Source organism: Leuresthes tenuis, unplaced genomic scaffold (genome assembly GCF_036924035.1).
Source record: "Leuresthes tenuis unplaced genomic scaffold, fLeuTen1.0.hap1 SCAF_9, whole genome shotgun sequence".
Lineage (NCBI taxonomy): Eukaryota > Metazoa > Chordata > Actinopteri > Atheriniformes > Atherinopsidae > Leuresthes > Leuresthes tenuis.
In genome coordinates, this window is record NW_027325363.1 from 15,425,614 (window position 1) to 15,447,755 (window position 22,142).

At 43.5% G+C, this 22,142-nt stretch overlaps 1 protein-coding gene across 1 annotated transcript; it reads right to left on the bottom strand.

The window, feature by feature from the left end:
- Positions 1–487: 487 nt before the first annotated feature.
- Positions 488–21,844, bottom strand: mettl16 (methyltransferase 16, N6-methyladenosine). Its single transcript, XM_072392516.1, has 10 exons — positions 21,702–21,844; positions 21,240–21,377; positions 15,037–15,224; positions 13,589–13,729; positions 12,621–12,736; positions 12,282–12,424; positions 9,030–9,099; positions 6,721–6,810; positions 1,752–1,925; positions 488–1,360 (listed from the first exon to the last, which is right to left on the bottom strand). Exons 2-10 carry the CDS (start codon positions 21,365–21,367, stop codon positions 755–757), a joined length of 1,656 nt encoding a protein of 551 aa, XP_072248617.1. The 5' UTR covers positions 21,368–21,377; positions 21,702–21,844; the 3' UTR covers positions 488–754.
- Positions 21,845–22,142: the final 298 nt, after the last annotated feature.

A 22,142-nucleotide genomic window follows, 5' to 3' on the forward strand; every position in this document is an offset into this window, starting at 1 on the left:
GTGTTCTACTTTCACCATCTAACACACTCTGTAACACACATGTGGAGTCAAAGTCCAGCCATAACCGAGAAACATGTTGCACAAGCAGGAACTGGCATTTTGCTTATAACAGGGATTGTGCACGTAAACACACACACACACACACACACGGCCCTGGATATTCAGGTCTTCTCCGGTTACTCACATGGCTCTATTGAGGAAGTATGTCAGCAACAATGCTGACATACTTAATATAAAATACTGAAGGCTCTCCAAGCTCAGGAAAGGCAGAGGGACTCCAGCAAGTTCCTGAAATACACAAACTGTGTAAATTCAAAACCCACACCAGGTTGCAGCAGACTGGGTTCATCTGTCATTCCACAGTTTGTCATTCCCCATAAAGCAGCAAGCAGAGCACAGGAGTGACTTCAGTTCAAACGATGACGGGAAACATTCACGCTCTCTCGAGGCTATTCAAACGTTCTGCATCATCAAAGACGACCACAAGATGCAACTTGAAGCAAAAATGGTAGAAAATCATTCATTTATTCCAAATGTTTTAACAACTTTCAAAATAAAGAACTAATGTAAACCTTATAATACCTTTAAAATATATACTAGCAAGTATAAGGAAATCGAATGATATGAATCTACTGGTAAAAACCTTGAGTAGATCTCAAGTTTATAAAAAAAAGTCTCAAAATCTTGTCTAAAATATAACACTTCATTCATGTCCGAACATAGAGTTTTGAAAACAGGCCTCTGCTCTCTGTTATTAGGGTTTAGCAACAGATTTTAAAAGAGTGTTCCTCAGATACGTGCGCAGCTGGTTCATCAGGTCTTTGTTCTGACCCTCGACCCAGTGCATCTCGATCACCACGTCGCTCTCCTCCATCATCACATTCAGCAGACATTTGAACAGGAAGAGTTCGACCCCACCGGGGCTCTGGGGTTGTCTGCAGGGGGCTTCAGTGGGAGTCTCCTTCAGCTCCGTTTCCTGTCCTGTTTCTGCACAGCTGGAGGACTCCATGTCCACGTCCCCACCAGCTACATTTTCTGAGATCTGGCCTAGTTCTCCAGATGCGTTCTTCTTTTCTTCTTTGCCCGATTCGTGTGCAGACATGTTTTGGTTCTCGGTGTTATCATCCTGGCTGTTGCTGTCTGCTGTGAGAGTGGGCTGGCTTTGGGAGGGAGTGGGTGTGCCAGCTGTGGCCAGGCTTGGCTGAGAACTGGACCCGGCACATTGAGGCGCCCTGGGAAGCTCTCGTAACTGGCGTTTGTGTTCACGTCTCTTCTGCCGTCCGTGGATCCACGTGTTCTCAACAGCGGTCAGAAAGAGGCTCTGCTCCTGCTTTCTGCAAGGGACACGTTTGTGCAAGACCTGCAGAGCAACACACAAGAACCTCAGACCAATACGTACCAAACCGACCCACTAACGCTGATAAGCTGCAGCTGAATGCACAACACAAGCACCACAGAGAGAAAAGGTGAACATTATTCTTCTTTTAGGTTTGGTTACACTAAATCCCTTTAGTTTGGACCATTTGTGCTGGCTTTCAAACTATTCAGAAAGCTGTAAAAGTTATATTTATGATTTGTGTCTACAAATACTTTACTACGTAATGCATTATTATTATTATTACTACATCAAAGACGTGTAAATATTAATATGAACAGTTTAATCTTATCTAATGCAGCACAAAGAAAAAACACAGTTCACAGCTCATAACACAAACCAGACTAAGAGGAGCTAATGTTAGCGTAAAGCTCACCCGCAGCTCAGCCAGTGTTTTCTCCAGCAGAGCGGTGACGCTGTCCACAGAACTGCAGCCGGTGCAGCCTGCAGCTGAGGCCTTGGCCTGGAGCTCCTTCAGACCCGCCTCTGGTATGGAGAACGACAGGGGTTTCTGTGCCTTCTCCAGTTTACGCTTCTTACTGGGAGGAGACTGAGACAAAAGAGAATGGGAAGTTACAAACACACTTATTTTCATAGCCTTCATTTTGTGAATAAAATAACAGAAAAGCATTACCAGCAGATGACGTCAATAAGGACGTGTGCGTTTAACAGTGTCGCACACACAGAGAGGTCATTTGCAACAGATTTGTGATGAACTCGGAAACATTTTCATGAATCAAACTGCAGAAACTCATCGGTGAGGATTTAACAGCCAAAGTAAACGCAGCAGTTTTAGGTGAACAGTGCTGGAACATTTGTTTTCAACCAATCATACCTTCATATTTTGACCACAACTGTCAGCATTTTCAAAATGGTTCCTTACATCTCTAACATTGCACATTTATAAGATGAGACGCGTGCGCCAAGTGAAGCAAAGGGCTGACACACATCTGATCTTGTTGTGGTGCCGGCTGTCGTACAGCTTGTGAGCGATAGATAACGTTTTGATTTGAGCACGCCGGTTTTCTCTTCTTTATCAACTCTTAATCTAACCTGATCACCATGGTACCTTATATGCAGCAGCAGGTTTTCTTCAGTCTTAAATCTGTTGTATAAAAGCTGCACCCAACTTCTGTTGCCATGGGAACCTAGACATCTCCATCAGTCACTGCCCTAAATGCCTAAATATTTCAATACTGCTTGGTCCTAAGGGTGCTGCCAAGTCCATTGCATGCAGTAGACACCATAGCTAATAAAACAGGCATTTTTTACATTTTTAGACAGAATATTCCAGTAATCGGTTATTGTGATTTGTTTCATTCTGATTTGACAACTAAAGATTTAAAATGAGGGTTGTGTTTAAATGTATCAAGCTTTAAAACTTAAATATAACTTTAGAATTAAAAAGGAGCAATTGACAGTGCAGTAAGTGGTTAAATGGATAGTAACTCAAATTAGCATGATTAGTATTTTACGGTCAGCATTCCTCTTTTGCTTTATTTACAGTAACGATACGTTTACATGCACAGTTGAGTCAAGCTACAGCTTGACTTGGGCATTTAATTGGACATCATATTTGTCCCAGTGTACATGCACAAGAGAAGAATCTAAGTTATTGACTGAAGTATGTCCAACGCTGTTAACTGTAACCTGCTGCCTCTAACTTTGTCTGTTGGATAGAAGTGCAGCTGAATTCAATGCACAACGCTGCAGTTATAAACCATTAAACATAATTTGTTAGAGCAGAGCAACACCCCGGAAATGCTTTAAGTGACCATGAGTTGACTCATAATATCAAGTGTGATTTTTAATCATGTTTTAGCCATCAGACAAAAAGGTTTTTAAAAAATATGTGGAAGAGAGCAGCAGGTGCTTTTTGTGTCATGGAAGAAGTGTCAAATGTAACATAAACACCCTCTTTTTTATGGGAACAATAACAGAGGGTGAAGAAAACCTGAGACAAAGAAGTTTTATAACCTCGACTGTGATACTGAATTTATTTGATGGCTTTAGAGTGCACCCCTTTGGTTCATGATCATTGTTATGAGACTGGAAATTTCTTTAGAGATTTGAGTTTGAAAGTGAAAACAAAGCTGCCAGCAGAGGGCAGTGCAGAGTCAGTGCGAGCTGTGTCACACCTTTCAGTTCAATTCAGAAACCATTTACAGCAAAGAGGATTTGAAGAAGAATCAGTGGAAATGCACTTTATTCTTCAAATGAGAGGACATTTTTTGAGTTGTTTTAAATTTATGGAGGAAAGAAGGGAAAGAAGAATGGAAAAGTTTTGCTAATTTAAACATACTAATGATTCCTGACATCAATGAATAATTCACAATACACACAATGTCAGTGCGTGTTTGTGTCTACGACTTGTGTAAAGTGGATGGATGTTTGTTGCCCAAACACAAGGGAGCACTCGAACAATGCAAACTCCATCTGAACCTGCAGTGACGCAAACGGCTTCTTCTGTCTAATCTGCTCTACTGTCAGGCTGTAATGGTGGCGGAGGTCATTATGCAGCCACATCTGAATACAGACGCTCTGCAGTGAACGTCCACCACATGTCCGCTGCAGCAGCTATGCAAACGCAGCACTTTATGAGTCACTGCAGCAGACCATAATTGGGGAGGAAGCAGCGGTGGGGACGGTGCAGACAGCATGGCCGACTGACCTACAAAGCGCAGCGTGAGGAGCAGAACGTGACCTTCACACTGCTGCACTGATCTGGAATAAAGTTTCAGTTACTTTCACTTTAACACCTTACATCCACATTTTCTCTGAGATAAAGTTGAACAAATGACTGAACATCTCTCTCTGTCTGAAAATCAAAACAAATACAATAATAATAATTAAAGTTCACTTTAAGAAAACGACTTTAAATCTGAGTCACCAACAGATTTTTAATCAAACTAATTCTCCCGGTAGGTTCCTTTTTAGAGGAGATGGACACTTCTAATTAATGGGATGACAATGGATGGTGCCTTGTCTGGCTGCTTGTTAGAGCTTTTATTTCTTATTGTTTGTCTCAGACGCCCGCCCCCCCCTCTCCACCCACCATCTGAAAGCCCTGCAGCTCATTGTACAAAGAAAGGAAATCAATAAAATCCATCAAGCCAAACATGTACAGCAAATCCTTGACACAGATTCTTCCACTAATACGAAAGTATACAAACACGCACTCACTCAGACTTCAACACGACGCCTGAAACCCACGTGTACGGTTTTACGTGCACACCTCTCAGCTGAATCCTCCTCTGTCTCCATTATTAATCCCACTTACCCACTCTCACCTCACACAGACACACACCGAATACAAGACAACCTCACAGTAAGAATCTGACCCCGTTTTAAAAACCAGACACTGTTTAAAAAAAAATCATATTCCCAACCCCCATTCCCTTGTTGTCAAGTCTCAAATCTCTGCATGGACTCTGGACCTTGTTGATCCCTCATCCTGCCACAGACCTGTATGAGCAACAATGAGCCTCAGGGCAGTGATAAACGCAGCTGTCTTTCCAGCCTACAAGTTCTTTTCTTCTGTCTGCGTGTGCTGTGCCTGTTTGTTTGTACACACCAGGTTTCTTTATTAGATGCAGTATTCCTGCATTGCTTCTTAAGAAAGTAGAAACGTTTGACCACGTTGGCAGGCCAAAGTGTTGACACTGAAGGTAAAATGGTGGCGTAAGATTCAGAAAGCTAAAGACGTTAAAACAGCTGCTGTATCACAACAACATATCTTACCATCTGGCATGATCGACAGCACCGTGGCAATAATTTTCTTGAACAATAATAAATCGAATAGTTCATGCGACAGTAGTGTTGCTATGAAGCTTTTTCTGATTTAACCAGCAGCTGTAATGCGTCACAACCACCACAAGGTGGCAGTAATGTACAGAGCAGTTTGGGTATTGCCATGAAAAAACGACAGAAGAGGGCGAAAGAGTCAAAAGATGGTTAAATAATTAGATGATTTTGAATAGTATTTTCACTTGAAATGCTCATCCCTAATGCTAAGGAGGATGAAAATAAAAACAGTGCAAAGATAAGGAAATCTTATCAACCACTACTCACCTGTGACAATAATAATAATACAAAACGTCAAATGTTGACAATGAGGCATTTTCCAAAGCACCCCAACTAGTTTGGAACTGGGATTGTTGGAAGTCATTGATGTGCGTCTCCAAACCAGTGCTGTGATTCACCTACAAAACATGACTGATGAAAACTGTACTTTTACCCAAAGGAAAAGCAAACTTATTCCATTTCTGTGTAAAATGGTCAAGAAATGGCTCTCTATGTTTAAGCTAATTCAGCCAGGAGAAGAATTGAACCACTTCTTTTTTTCCGAGAGAACTAGAAAAAATAAATACATCTGTATGTTTAATAAAGCTCTAAGAACTATTTATTCCATTTTGTGCAGCCTTTCTGTAGCATATCAGCAACTGAAAAACAAAAATACCCAAATGTAACCTGAAGCTGATCAGACTCAGATGTGATTTTGTTAAACCTTGTGACTCCAGATGACCAGACTGGTTTACTAGTGTCGGTTAATATCTTAGTTAGCAGGCTTGAGCGGTCCTAAGGTTACTAAGTAGGTCACAGCTTCTTGCCCGTCACACATTTTTCAGTCTACATGTAACATTAATGAGCACGCCGTGCACGTACACAAAGGACCACAGAGCTACGCACGCAGGCAGAATGAGGTTGCAGACCGTACAGAGAATCATACATGCAGAAACTTCTGTCATGTGACCACGTATACAAACACGCCGTAAGCACACGTGCTCGAGGGCCTGCCAGTTAATGATGGCGAGCAGCTCCTGAGCGTAAATGACGGTGGGTCTGTGCGAGTATGGAGGAGGAGAGAGGGCAGCGGGAAGAAATGTAGGCCAATCTTTCTGCTCAACTGCTTTTGTGTTGTAAAGCTCAAAACTGAGAGGACTCCAACAAAGAGTCATCTCCTCAACCTGTCTGTGTCTTATACAATCTAACAGCACTGCAGTTTCATTTATTTTCCCCTCTCTGTGACACTTTTATTTAGATTTATTTACGATTCTCCCTGTACAGACAAGTCAGTGGCACCGTGTGAGCCCTCAGTCTTGCCCTGGCAACTGTTGCCTGGCTACAGCATGCTAGAAATCCCATAAACACATCCCCAGAGGAAGGAGTAAGTGCACATAATGGAGCATGGCTGGAGGGAAAGAGGGGCAAGAGGATGGGAGGTGGTGCATTATTGAGCGGGTCTATGGTTTTGAAAGATGGCTAATACCATAAAAGGTGCTGAATTTGGTTACCAAGCTCTATTAACGCAAAGATGCCAGAAGAACACATTAGCAGAAACTTACAGGCACAGTCACATCGTCATAGAAACTCCAGGCCAGCGCCCACCGCATGGTCCGCCCCTGATAGAACTCTGTGTGGGTCACTTTAGGCACCTGAGAAACACAGAAAGCAGAAAGCTCACAGGACACAATTACACCATAAAAACTATATTATTATCTGCTGTATTCCAGTAACAAAGCAGCAGATGTGTCAACAAAATTATCAAACAAAAAAGACAACTCAGACTGCTCACCTGAACTTCCAAAATTTATTACAGATTTAACTGGGTCATGGTCTCTAAATACATTGTGACAGGCTTTATCAGAAGTAGTCCGACTCAAAGAAACTCAGCCACTGGGAGGAGCCTGGGAAACACCCAGCTAGCATCCTGCATGTTGAATAAGGCTGGCCTGTCTTTCTCTGTCACATTTTGTCAGAGCACTCTGGGCTTTGCTCAGTCCACAAACGGTCACTGTGACAAAGAAATACTTAAGTTATACCCGCCCCCAATGATAGACGGCGTGCTGCCAGACCGCTGTCCACCACTGACAGTGGATATAGGTCTGACTACGACAGGAGAGCTCATCAGATGGTCGGACAGCTTTGAAATATTGTAAACTATGTAAAAACTTGATACCAAAATAGTTGGCGTGGAACAAATGGAGCATCTTAAAATAATTCAAGACTTTGCTGTCTTGGGAGAAGCTTCAGAGCAGAGTGAAACCTCAACAGTGAAAACATGACTGAAGGCATATTTCCATATTATTAAGTAAACCTTTTCAATTGTTGGAAGATAGAAAATGCACCTAAGGGATGTTTCGGGTAACCAGTCTGAGGCAAATTAGGCTGTTTTTAGTTCACTAACCTCAAACTAAACTATGAAGAAGAAGAAAAATAATTATTACAAGCTGTCATGACCACACATGAGGAAGAAAATGGTGGGAAGTATTCAGGAAGATTTCCTTTTAACTGGATACGTGAATGTGAACATGATATTTTATAAATTATGGCTACTGCACAGCAGAGGTGCTTTAGGGCGGGACGACATGTTGAGAATAGTTTCCTTTGTTCTCAGCCACCTTTTACTAACCTCAGAATTCAAAGTATCAAAAATAAGGAATTTTTCATGGGCAAAATTAAAAGAAAAACCATGTGAAGTATGCGCCAAAATCTTTTCACATCATTATTTTTGCTGCTTGCGTCATTCTTCTGTGAAGCAGCAACATATGCTGCCATCCCTCACAGGGAAGTTATCAGAATATTGCCAAACCAGTTTCTGCCGTTGTTCGACAGCAAATGAGCATATAATGTGTGTATTTGTTCGTCCGGCTACAGTCGTTCAGTCCTTAGCTGCGCTTAAAGTTATACACAAGTATTACTTGTAATCCAGCCTGGTCAGAGGGCCACAGTAAAAAAACACCAAGGATGCTCAGGTACTGTCGGATTGATTGGAAGCAGCGAGTGCCTGAAAGTGTCACTCAGGAGCACTTCTAAAGATGAGCACCAGTTCCACGCTATCGTCAACTGGGCTGTTCTTTTTTTTTCCACAGACCTGTTTCCACTTAGCAATGTTGCCCTGGTTCCAGTTCAGATTTGTCTGGCATCTGTTTCCACTTATTTTTGGTCCTATCAGACAGAATTAGATAAAACTTGTTTTCTGTTGGTTAAAAAAAAAGTCCCTTCAGAATAAGATCTGAGGTCAAATAGTTCTTATTTTGACAGATGTGACTCATTGCTAAATGAAAAAAAACAGAACAGAAAACAGAGTAATGGCTGATTAAAGCATTAGCATATTAACATGACACGCATTAAAATGAGGCATCGGTCTCCTCTGTGGATGTTAGCCAACACTGCACTCATTCTGACAAGCAGCCTCAAACTTATGGAGGTCTGAGGGCTGGCAGGTGCACATGATGGGGGGGCGGTTGGAGTGTTCTCTTATTTGCTTTAGACATGTGAGGGACGAGGCCTGAAGCAGCAAGGAATCATGTGCTGGGCTATTAGCTAGGTCAATGATGCTAATGCATGTTAGCTACAGAGTGCCATGTGACTCAGTCATGCAGTGCTGACCAACACAGGCTCGTTCATGGCTCATTTGTGACTCTGCTTCACTGACATATTAGAAAAGGCTGACCTGCTCCTTTCACAACACCGACTAACGTCAGTGAACAGAGGAGTGTTCTTTGCTTTTGAGATGGGCGCAAAGATTATTTTAATAAGAAGTCATCATTGTCTGCACTGAGCTGCATGTTCCTGAGTGAAGAAACTGGGATCAGAGGCTCAGCTTGTGCATGTGCTTGTGCGTTTTGTCTTTGTCTTAGTGGATGCTCACCCCTTGCTTCCTCAGCTCCTCTTTCAAAGGTGCCAGGCTACATTTCTTCCCCAACATGCAACTGTACCACCTGCAGAAAGAAGAATCCATATCAATCAGCTGTGTGCGTGTGTGTGTTAGGGGCTCATGGCCCAAACCTGAACTACAAAGCTGAGATCAAACAAGCAGACATGGGCTTTAGGGAGCAACACAAAGGTAAACTGAAAACATGAGAAACAGAAAAACATCCGGGTGTGCACACTCCTGCAGGGCAAGAAAGGCTGTTTTGAAGTTGTCCCTTAGTGGAGGCCCGATCAATAATCTCTGCTGTGCAATAAAGACATGAGGTTGGTGTTGATCAATGGGTAGGAGAGTCCAGCTGGGGCAGATAGACAGGAAAAATGAACCCATAAGGAAGTTCCAGTCTGGCAGGATGGCTGGTTACGCTGAATCCTTTAGGCTAAAAAAGCTTGCTATCACTCCTCAGTTCAAAAGCCACTTCTGTGATGGCACGGATGTGCATTAAATGGGAATAATCACAGCTTTCTGTTCTTGAAAGCATTTATTTGAGTGTCTGAAGTCACCAGTAAGTGGAAAAACTCTCCAAAAACACAACCCTGGAATTTTTTTTTAGTGCCCCTTTGTTTGAAAGTTGCTCATTCAGCATAATTCACTCCACCTGCTCTTCTAACCCTTGACCTCAGTGCCCCACCTGCTCGCATCCACCCTGATAGACTGATGAAGTCAGCTTCTGGTGGACATGTTCCGTTGTCAGCTGCACTGAGCAGCATGCATGAAGCTATTTTACCACAGTTCTACCAGCTCCATGAGGAAAAACAGCTAGTTTTGTTGTAGCTAAACGGTCGAATGACAGCAAACATCAGGAACAAATAACCAGTTTGGTGATTAACGTTAGTTTAACGATGATGGCGTCATGACTAATTGACTTTAATTGGCTTGATTAGTCGACCTCATATCACTTAAAATCCCCACGCCTAGTGCACATGCATTACTATGAGCACGCTGTGTTCATATTCCGGCTCGGCCCATTATTCTTGACGAGAAAGCATCGTTTCCAAGCAACTATCTTTATCTATATGCAGGGCTTGAGTGTTTTAGGTACAACAGGAAGAATAGCTTCATTATGGAGCATTCATTGCAGTGGTGGTGTGAGTCGCTACTGACCTCAAGAGAAGGGTGGGGTGAGCATTTGATCACTCTCTGCCCCTCCTACAGACTGTTTTCTGAGGTGTTAAAATAGAGCTGAGAGAAAGATTACTGCGCTTAAAACAACAGGTATTTTGACCAAAGCCTGTCTCACACATCTCAATAAGGAAAATTGTGTTAAAAGAAAAGGTAAAACATGTCACCTTTAATGCTGTGGCACAGTTAACCCGCACATCCGAGAAGATATCGTGAAGGTTCAAAGGTTTAAAAGCTTTTGGAGCAAGATATTCTGCAGTTTAGATTAAATTTTTTTTTTTTTCAGGGAAAGCCTTGCTCATTTCAGAAAGACAATGCTAAACAACATCCTGCTAGTATAACAACAGCATGGCTGCAAGCTAAACTTTCTGCATTCCCCGTCCATCAATTATGAAATTAAAATCCAACAAAAGAGGCTTAGAACTGTTGAGCAGCTGAAATCCTGTATCGAGTTAAAATGAGAAAATACTGAACAGCAACTGATCTGCTTTCAAACATTTTCAGCTGGTTGTTAAAAGAAAAGGCCGAGCAACTTAGTGGTGAACAGGCACCTGTTGATACAAAAATGCAGAATGAGCACATGGCTAAAAACCTAAAAACACACAAGGTTATCACCAAAGGTTTGACTTCCTGATCAAAGATTCAAAATATTACTTTCAGTAATAGATTTATCATTTAGAAATCCACATGGTTCTATTTCAGTGAGCAGAGTAATTATATGTAGTATTTTCCAGGTTATTTTCCAGGTTAAAGAAGTTCTGTCTTATTGTGTCTTTGTGCAAAATAACCAAACATTATTACCAGGCTCAACAAAACAACATCCTACAAAATGTTTAACCTGTGACTGAATAGTGGGTAATGGGAGGTGTGATGATGCCCAGAGGGTGAAGGAGCAGGGGAAGCAACATGCCAACCCTCAGCTGACACAATGAAATATTGATCAGCTCTAATATTCACAGATGTTCCCACTTTTTTTTTTTTTATCACAGTGGGGAGTAACACCCAGATGAGATTCTCTGAATACTCAGCCAACCACCAGCAGCAGCTCTTAGGAGAATCAAAGAGTGCAGCTGCGTTAGCTTTCATATTCAGGCTTCCCTTTTCCACTTCAGAAGCACAGACGCATGATTACGATCTTAGTGTCATAGGTGGTAATTTTCATATCAATAGCCTGATGAATTAGGAGAATTACAGCAAATCTAAGCGCAGTTTGGAGTGTTTCTCTGCATGGTATTCTCGCTCCTGTCTGACAGTAATCACCCCTCAGTGGAAAGAGGGGAATTAAGAGCAGGGTGGGGTGGTGGGCTGTCTCATTGGACTAATAGGAAAGGCTGGCAGTGTTTCCATGGACACCTGGTCGCTCTGGTGTCCCAGCATGCTTCTGGGAGTGACAGCCGGCTCCGGTTGGTTTGGCCGAACCTTCAAACCTGTTAAATAAGTCTGGATTCGCTCTGGCCGCCTCTCCTTGCTACACGACTCTAACACAGGGCCGCATGACAACAGGCAGCTGCTAACATCAGTCCCTCTCAGGTTGCTTGCCTCTCCATCGAGGCAATTTGAAAACACTCACTGCAACACACACACACGAGCGTACTGCACTCCCCTGTTGGAGGCCGAGCAGGTGTGGCACGTCTAATCACTTTTAATAGCTCCGCTCTTTCTGGGTCTCACTCGGCTGCCCCGGTGACAGTCCTGCTAATGGGGGAGGGTAACGTGATGGTTGCCAGAGATGCCCCCACCCGTGCACCCTAACACAGCTGTTCCCTGTGGGCCCCCGGATGCAGCACAGAGTGGGTGTGTGCCAAAATCATTACAGCAACTGTGGGTAACGGCTCCATCAGTAGGCAGCGATACATCTGCCCATTTCACCTCTTGATATCTCCCCTTGACTGGAGCACTCAGCAGCCATTAAAACCTCTCCATAACCATCAAAACTGCAGCACACTTGTACATCCATCTGCCTAGTTAGTGTGAAACTCTGCAGTCCGGACGTCTGTGATCAAAGAGTTTGGATGGTTTTACACAGACCTGAAAGGAAAAAAATAAATAAAAGGCACACCGTTTCCTCACCGAAGTCGTTTCTTCAGCTTCAGGCTGTCATGAATGATTCTCTTGACAAACTCCAGTTCACCGCCCTCTGCCATGATCTCAGTCACCCCGCCTGTGTTCACTGAACTGGGAGGAGGTCGCCGTGAGTTCCTGGAGTTTACCCCCTGGAGAGAGCAACAAGACAGACGGGGATCAGGATGAAATCCTATTACAGGCCTATTAGTATCACGTAAACAGTGGTTCGCTCTGTTTACTCTCAGGGGGCAAATCCTTCATGGTCAAAGAACTTCCCCAAACATTCAGACAGGACTCCAACAGCAAAAAAAGCATTCAAAATGTTGAAGAAAGGGAAACATTTACCTTCGCTTCCAGCTGGTTGGCAAAAAAAGGAGGGTTGCACATGCAGAAGTCGTACACTATTTCTGTCTCTTCTTTTAAGGCGTCCATCAGCAAAGTCTTCTGAGGCACTTTAACAACTGAAGAAAGTGAGGATTTGTAAGCTGGATGTTTCACACTCAATGGCACCTTTGCAACGCATGAAATATGGTGAAATTCACCAGGGTTTCTAGATGAAAGTCGTTTCCACACTAAGACCAGACGTTCTCATGAGAACGTGGACAGTTCGGTCCCAACTTACTCCACCGTTGGTTTTCACACGTGCACTTCACAGAGATTCTGTGCTGGAGATGAACTCCCACAGCTGGAAATGTTACAGAACACCTCAGTTGATCCCCGCTGTAATGGTGCGGAGAGGATCGATCCAGGTGCAAAAAAACCCTCTGTCTGCGGCACATGAGGGTAACAGCTGTGACAGCCCGCTTCTACCAACCACAGCTGTCACAGATGTTAGCCTGTGATGTGCAAAGAGGCTTTCAGATACCACAGCCTGAGAGCCACCATCATACAGAAGCTAACGGATGTCTGAAGACTCACGGCAGGGAGTGCACATAGCTTCTGTAGGTCTTAATTTTCTATAAAATGTCCCTTCATAACACTCCAAAGCTCAGGGATGGTTATTTTTTTATATATTCATTTTGATCAGTAAATATTTGTAGTTTAGTAGCAGGAATCAGCAGGGTTGGACCCTTTTTATCTGAAAGAGAGACTCTTCTTTGGAGAAAAGGAAGTTGAATGTAAAATAATAAGTAATATGAAGAAATACACAACACTTTAACTTGATGACAGTCAGGAGGTTTCGCTTCTAAACTGGTGGTGGCTCGTGCTTGATGACATTGACAGTTGATCTAATACTGAATCGATTGCAGCTTAGCTGTAGTCACCTGCTGTCTTAAAATGCGAGCCATTGGATATGAGTGGTCCACACTCACCTTTAACCAGGTCAGACAGGTTGTTCTGCTCCACGTTCTTCTTGGCGTAGTCGAAGCAGATGTCATCCACCTCCGTGGCGAGGAAGAACCAGCCGTTCATTGTGGCTCCCAGCAAGGGGTAGATGCAAGATGCTCCCGTTCCTGAGGAAACAAGAAGCACATGAACATCTCACGCAACTGACAGTGATGAATGTGTCCCGATGAAGATGGATTGTGGCTGTCACTAAATTACACTGAAATGTGCCATTGCTGTTTAAAGTAAATTACGGTAAGAGAGGATGCCCAAAAACGTGACACGGTGCCTCTACAAATGATTATCTCGGGCTTAGGAGCCAATAAATGTCAGTCCCAGCAGTGATTATTAAATGAGTCAAATTTAACAAGAAGCATAATTCAGTCTGGGGTCAGAGATCAGTTAGTGGAGTTACAGCCAGCGGTGATCCATCAGCCAGCAGACAGAAGCTGTCTGCTTCCTAAAGCCTCACCAGACAACACAGACACGCACACATCTGCAGGGACGTCACAAAACGTATAAGACAGACTGTTTCGTTTCTCTGGCCGATAGAACGGACAAAAGTAGTGACGTGTGGACAGGGTTTTGATGGTAAGAACTGGGAACACCAAAAATGACTGAGGTCATCTGCTGGAAGCACTAACTGACATTTTGTGAGCCTCTGATCTAAAACATCAAGAATGAACAAATTGTTTGTTAAAAAACAAAAAAAGGTAGAATAAATCTTTCTAAACTGGCAGAACTCGATCAGGTTTGTTATTTTCTACTGCAGTGTCAAACACCAACAGACCCAGTTTACTGTGTGCGAACTCAGCCGCATTGTGCCCCAGAGCCAGCTGAGGGAAACCATCTTTACTCTGCAGTAGGTATACTGGAAAAGTGCAATGACCAACTTCTGATCAATTTTTGGAAAAGCAGAAGTCAGAGACCCTTTAAAAAAAAGTGAACTTTGACAGAAAAGGCCAAAATGGGCCTTCAGTCAAATAAGTAGACACAAGACGGGGGGGCGACTGGTGGTTAAATCCATCACTGTCACAGCAAGAGGGTTCCTGGTTCCAATCCCAGCTGGGGCCTTATTGTGTGGAGTTTGCATGTTCTCCCCGGGTACTAGTGGAATCTCCCCGGGTTCCCGGCTTCCTCTGGCCGCCCAAAAACACCCACGTTAGGCTAATTGGTGACCCTAAATTAACCCTAGAAGTGAGTGTGGGTGGTTATGTGTCTTGCTTCTCTCCATGTGGCCCTGTGATGGACTGGGATAGAAAATGGATGGATGGAGTTCTTACTCGCCATCTTACAAAAAAAATAAATAAATAAATAATTAAAAACTTTCTCACATGCTGAGACAGTAAAGTATCAATATAAACTGAAAATAAGAAAACACAAGTGGAGCCGAGCCAGGCGGTGTAATGTCGCACTGAGACAGTGGTGATGGTACCGATGTCGATGCCCCTGCGCGGTTGCTTCTGGCCATCGATGAGGTCCTCCACCCAGTGGATGTAGTTGAGGCGCAGAGGGACGGTGGGGATGAGGCGCTCCAGAGGGATCTGGATGGTCAAACCAAAGTCCTCCTTTAACAGGGTGCAGGTCAGGGCTCGTACTGCCTCCGGCTCTTTAAAATTTACACTGGAGGGGAAAACACAATGAGCTGAATGAGTAAAATAAAACAAAAGACTGCAAACACAACAAAGGAAGCTGCACAGAAAAATAGAAACTACACACATCACTATGAAAAATGGTTCAAACAAAAAAATTTGACTATTTTAACCCCCAAATCCATCTGACTCATGTTAACCCGATGGTTTAAAGATGTCCGACTACTCCCGACCTCCTATTAAAAAGGCTCCCCGGTTTCAGCTCTCACATTTTAAATGGAGACCAAAGCTCCAAAACTGAAAATCTGAGTTGCATGAAACCCGAATCGTCCCTGAAGAACGAATCCACTTTATGGTCGTTGTTTTAATACAGAGGCCACCTGACAGCAATTCACCAAACTGCTCTTAATGCAGCACTTCATTAACCTGCTGCAGCTCTCTGCTCTGAGCCTCATTACTTCACATTAGACACAGATGCACACGCGTGGGACAGCAAGAAGATAAGCAGCCCATCAATTCAAAAGTCCCCTGCTGATGGCAAAGAATTTCAGTCCCACTGGCCGAGGCTCCTCCAAATGTTTCAGCTGTCACACAGAACGAGTGGGCGAGCTAAAGTGTAATTAAAGCTTTGCAGCACGCGTTCGCACCTTGGCAGAAGCAATTAGACACATGTTGGTGATGGGAGAGTCTAGCGCCTCTCAAGGTTGGTGCGAGCGTATTCCAGCAGAAGAAAAACCTCGACTGTAAATTATAAACTAAAACATAAAACACTTGATTACCACAAAGTGACCAAACGTGGACTTTTATCTCCGATCATCATTGAAACTGAATCACAGAACATCCTATCAGCCTTAAAGAGGCACGTGAACTCAGTTTTATCCCATTTTCTATTTCTAATCAAGACTAAGAGGCAACAAATCTGCGTCTCTGCTGAGAGGAGCTCCTCATTCAGGAGTGATGAAGACCAGTGAGCCCAAATGAGAAGTAATTTATCTCTACAGTCCCGCATCAATCTTATCCTGCGTCTCTTCACCTAATGAACAATTGTCAACTTCATGGTGAAACTCAGAAAAACCAACACCTGACAATAAAAAAAAAAAACAACCCAGTTTAAAATTTGCACTTTAAAAATGTCCCGAGCCATTGTGAGGACTCAGGCTAATGAAGTGATAAAGGCATAACGCTCTTGATGCTCTCCTAAAAATGAAAGGCGGCCTCTCTCATCCGTTCAGCTCTCAGATATTCTGCCCCCTTTCATTTCTCCTCAGAGGCATCATTAGATAAGGATCAATATTCAGAGAGGGAGGCTGCTCAGGCCAGCGCTCTATTTTTAGCCTTTTATGTGTGTGCGCCATGCAGACCGATCGCTCCCATCAGCAGCGCTGCGAATGCCACATCTCCATGGCAACCCCGCCTACTGAACAGATGAGGGAAGCACGCAAATCCGGCCACGCTGGAGCAATGGCTGATGGCAGGAGAGGCGTGAGCGTGCCCGCAATTTACGCCTCTGCTGCTACGTAGGTTCCCCGCAGCGTGCCTACGCCATTAATGATGACGGGGCGCAATGTGGGACAAACGCGAGCGGAAATCGTACGAGGAGGTGAGACACGGTGTACTGTGACAACACGAAAGGAGAAGAAGGCAGCCTGTGTTCAGGTAGAGTCCAGCTGCACAGGTGAGGAGGAGCTGAGGGGCCGCTTCTGGAAAGAAATGATCTCGTTTCAGGCGGATGAAAAAGATGACATCATTAAACTGGAGTGAATGTTAACTGCTGAGCCAAACAACACGCTGACATGATCAGCATGAAAACACACACAAACACACAGCGAGGTGACCTTCAAGGTGCATCCAACCCACTGAGTGCTGTGGGATATTTTTTTTTGCTGATTAGCAGCAACTCCTCTCGTGTCTGTTTGTTTTTTTTTAATACTTCAGGTCCTCACAAAGAGAGCATCGCTGAAAACTCACCATGAATCTAAAGATTAACTAAATGTGGAAATCTTCTGTAATTCTTCAGAAACACTGAACAGATGAACATTTAGGAGGATCCCAACAGCAACCAGCTCCTCACTGTTCTGGCCTGCATTTCCTTTAGTTTGCCAGTGACCCTGATGATCATGCAATGTCCTGCTCAGGTTGGGATATGTGGCAACTACAAGAGCAGCACATTAATCCAACAGGACAATATGAGGACACTTTTTACAGCAGCTGTCTAAAATTAAATAAAAATGCTGTTTTAATCCAAACACAAAACCACAGAGAAGCTGAAGCCCGGCACAACGGGGTGGGCTGTGGTTTCCAGGAGAGACTCGATGAATGGAGGTGGAGAAGGACTTTAGGAATTTAAGGAATTTAGTCAAACTTAGTAAAAAAAAAAAAAGGTAAAGGAAGTGTGGGTTTATGTCCCAGAGTCTGAAAACAGAAAAGAAACTAAAGAATGTGGATTGGTGCGTTCACAAGGAGCAGCGCACTCCTGCTTTTAGAAAAATGTGCAAAAATAAGCAACAACTGGTGCAATTTGTCCTCAAGTACTGAAAAAAAAAAAAGAAGTTGTTTGCTTTTTTTTCCCTCCTGATTTCGTCTAACTATGTTAAACAAGCTAAAAGTGTTTGTTCTCCAACCAAGTACAAATATTGACCAACAACATTCATTTCATAACTAACTGGAACCAGATTTGGAGGAGGGAGCAGGGGTGACGCTGGTTTCCTCCCAGCAGATCCAGAGCGGCTGAAGCAGCAAGTTTCCTTCTTATTTCTGCGATCAGTCGCAGGTAAAAAATTAAAAAACTGAAAACAGAATATCACCAGCTGTGCTGCACACCACTGCGAGGTTTCATTTATCAATTTAAAATCATCAGGGCTCCTAACTATACCTTCATTTCTCTCTTCATTACCATGAACGTGCTGAATAATAGATCTCTGAACAAAACTGGTGTGAAAATTGAACATTTCTAAATTAAAGTAGCAACCAGGCTGATGCATTTTTAATAATCATCCCTTCCTCCGAATCCCATCCCTCAATCTGCCTGATCTGAGCTCTGAAACACACCAACGTTCAGACTGTTTGGGGGGTGGTTATCTTTTCCTCTCTTCCAATCAAATCCCCCATGTTTCTGCTGCCGCCTCTGGTCTGAGCTGCTATCAGTCCGTCCCACCGGCGGTCCCCAAATGAGGGGAGACATATCTCCTCTGAGGATTGAGTGTCTCCCCGAGATTACTCTCATCCCCCAAACGCACTGCTTAAATACTTAAACAGCCAGTAGATGAATTCCTTGAAAAATACAAAAACCACTCTAATCCCTCCACTGATGGAATTTCAGGCCGACGGGGAAGAGGAGCCACGTTTCTGCAGACGCTCCAACCGAAGCTGCAGCCGCACGCACAAAATGTTACACAAATCCTGGACAACCGTCCGTGTCGCATGCAGCAAAGAGGATCGACTCCGGTCGGGTGTTTTTTTTTAGGTTTTCTGCGCCTCACAGATTAGTTTAGTTGACTCTGCAGGTGAGGATCAAGAGGATGGGCAGATGAAATATTAAAGAAAGAAAGTTTGTCATCATGAGGTACGACAGAAGCTTGTAACGCTGTTTATGTGGATCTGAAGTCTGCCAAACTGACACCTTTCACATTTTCTCCAACACTGCAGCCATCTTCGAGAGCTTAAATTGTTTATTTGTTCAAAATCTGAACAGAAAACATGAGATTCCCCCTTTTTTTTTTTGGAAAGAGAGAAGAAGAAAGAAGAAAAGACATTTACGAACTTCAACTGTGACCCGATGCTCCATTTGTGTATCTGTTCACATTTTCCTGTTGTCACAAAATTTCACACACACACCAAAAAGCAAGCTGTCACATCCTCTAACCGTCTAACTTTAGTTTTCATGCTGACAGTCAAACCCAAACACTGCCGGCTCTTTGTTCATCATCTGTCTGTCTGTGAGGGGAAACCAGACAGACGCTCCAACGCCACCAGATGTTAATTAACACCTGTCACAACAGGACATCCAGAGGGGTTTTACGGCGTGCCCAAACATGCAGGCTCCGTCCACACTCAGATGATTGACTGGCCCCTTCACAGCCCACACCAGCACCTTCACAGTCTTCTGCAGATGATCGGCTCGCCGCGGCAACGCCGTGTCCGCTTTCATCTGCATAAGACTGACAGTAACAAGTGGTTTCCTCTGCGAGCAGACGCGCCACGTCTTCCACACAAACAAAGGAGGAGGATAGAAGTCCATCAAGTCTGACATTCATTGTTGTTTGTCTTCTGTTGGACATATCAAGTTAAAAATAATAAAATGAGCTGTGAACGGTCGGCAGGACCAAGTGTGAACAATGAAAATGTAAACAACTGATGGTAAAGATTTCTTTCATTTCACTAAAGTCTTACACACACCAAAGATTAGAAGAATTAAACATGAATAATGAAGGAAATCTAATGGAAAAGTTATAAAAAGGACAGTTTTTACAAGAATCTGGACAAGCATTTGAGCAAAGACCAAAGAAATAAACAACATCCAACGACACCGGACAGACCGACATCAACAGTGAGCTTGTTTTAAATGGCTGCGCTTCACATGCTGAAACAGAGTCACGACGTCTGTCGAAGGCCTCAGAAAACCTTCGAGGCACGTCTAACCTCTATCCATCTAACCCAGAGCCACGATATCACAGGTTCAAAGTCGCCGGTGCTCGTTCACATTTGCCTTTACGGGAGCTTGAAAATATAAAAAGACGAATCGATCACAAACGTCTACCCCTTGATTTGTTTTCATATTTAGGTTGCAAACGCATGTATCAAACTGGAAACAAGTGCATGTGCGAGTCCTGGACCTACAGCTCCCAGAGCCACGTCTGCACAAACAGCAAAAAAAATTTAAAAAATAAACCGAGCCCTGCTGGTGACATGATGAGCACACTGTTTGACGTCAACATCAATAATCCCACCAGATATACCCGTCCTTTGTTCTCCTGCCTGGACTTTTATTTTCATTACATTTCTCAGCAGCATCTCACCAGAAAGGACACACACACATAAACTGGGTCCAGTTTGACAGAAACACACTGATTCAATAACCTCTTTTCAGATAAAATGAGATTATGTTTCAAATCTTCATATTTTACGAAGTCTCACTGAAGCAGAATAGAAGAGAGAGACGGTGAAGAGACACAGAAACATAGTTTTCTTTTGGTTGATGGTGGATCTATAATCAGCGTTGCATCTCCTCCGGCTGCTGCTTCCAGGAGCCGAATGAGCAGCAAACGTCAGAGTGAGTCAGCCCGAGCGTCCGCGGTGTTCAGTGAGTCCCCTCAGGGCTTCACGTGTTGGTGAAATTAAAGGAAGCATCTGACCAAACTAATGAACATCTTTTTCTAAAACATCTTTTTCTAAAACATGGCCATCAACGTGCTGCTTTAACAGCCTCCACTCCCCTCCTCTGGTTTCAGGCTCTTTACAACTAGGCTGCAGGGATTCGCTGCCATCCACACGAGCTTTGTGAGGTCGGACGGCGGCGCAGAGTTATACTGTAGCTGTCGCATCCACCTCATGGATGGATGGCAGAGATTCTCCACCTGTGTGGGGGCATTCAGATGCACACTGCTGTCTAAATACAGCCTGGTATTGGGTTATAAACTGTCCACTGACAACACACTACCATCTCCAATAGATCCGGGTATAATCACCTCGACCTCCAGATTTTGTCTCCCAGATATCAGTTCCATCACCTTCAGGACAGCATTACCTTTAACAATGAATTGGATGAAGCGGGTATCCGGTTCGTTCTGTTTTACCATCATGACCGCCTCATGATTTGGATTGAAGATATTTTCTTAAAGACTCATGTGGTGGACCGAAGAAGGGCTGCCCCCATTTGGCATGATATCAACACTGTAAAATCAGTTGAACTTGTGGATGTGGACGGAGGCTCTTTAGTGTACGTGCAGCAAAGACACGTGATCAAAGGTCAATGACTGCCGATTACTTTAAAAACTTTGAAAAAAGAACAAATATCCTGTAGACCAGAGGAAACGTTTGAGGTACTTACACAGGTCTTCCTGTGAGGCTGGTGTGCACGTGCTGCTGGAAGTCTGGGTATTTGGAGGCCAGGTAAGCGAAGTCTGGAGGTTTGTCCTTGTACCGGTTCCGAGGATGCATGGACTTATTGAGCGCCATGGTGACAGCCCTGATTTCAGAAACCAGACAACAGAATCATGTATTACGACTTAATAAACCGCACGTTTATCAGAAATGTAGCGTGCACGGGCACAACGGACTAACTAATATTAGTATATTTTGCAAACGTCTAAAAAGGCGAAACATTAGAAAACACGAACATCCGCAGGAAACGTTTCACAGTGTCTGCAGCGGACAACAACACAGGTGATATTCAGATAAGAACCCGGAGTTAAATCACTGTGAGGTAAAGAGAAAACTAAACTTTTACACATTTCAACACAAACTGATGCCAGCGGCTCGTCATAACCATCCAGGCTTTGTTGCCGCTTACCGTCACTGCAGGTTTATCTTATGGCGGATGAGAGTATTTCTCTAAGTGTCTCTCTCCTTGTTTTAATGTTCAACAGAATAGAAAGAAGTGAACAGTCAGCTCACGTTGTCGAAACGTTTTTTTTTCCAACTTTCTGCAGCTCACTTCCTGGACGCCTTTGACGTCACTGCCCCACGCCGATGCGCGTTGACGTAATCAAACCGCTTTACGAACTTAAAAAAAATAAAGCATTAGGTTTTCACTTTTTCAAATATTTTTCGTCGTAAGAATTTTTCTGTATTTTGTATAATTAACCAAATTTATTTTCAAACTGACTTATGACAATAATTAGTCCGTTTTCGTGGATACATTTAGTTTTTCGTACCACATTTAATATTTGCAGTTTAGTTTGAGCTGTTCTCAGCTTTCCTGTACCCACAGTTTCTTTTTAACCTCTTACAG

What these genes read in the sequence shown, in the direction of transcription:
- mettl16 (XM_072392516.1), bottom strand. Translation starts at nt 21,367, where the DNA reads ATGGCGCTCAATAAGTCCATGCATCCTCGGAACCGGTACAAGGACAAA. An exon ending in GCGCAGGGGCATCGACATCG is followed by an intron (nt 13,730 to 15,036) that starts GTACCATCACCA and finishes TTGTTTCCTCAG; the next exon opens with GAACGGGAGCATCTTGCATC. An exon ending in CCAACCAGCTGGAAGCGAAG is followed by an intron (nt 12,425 to 12,620) that starts GTAAATGTTTCC and finishes TGCTCTCTCCAG; the next exon opens with GGGGTAAACTCCAGGAACTC.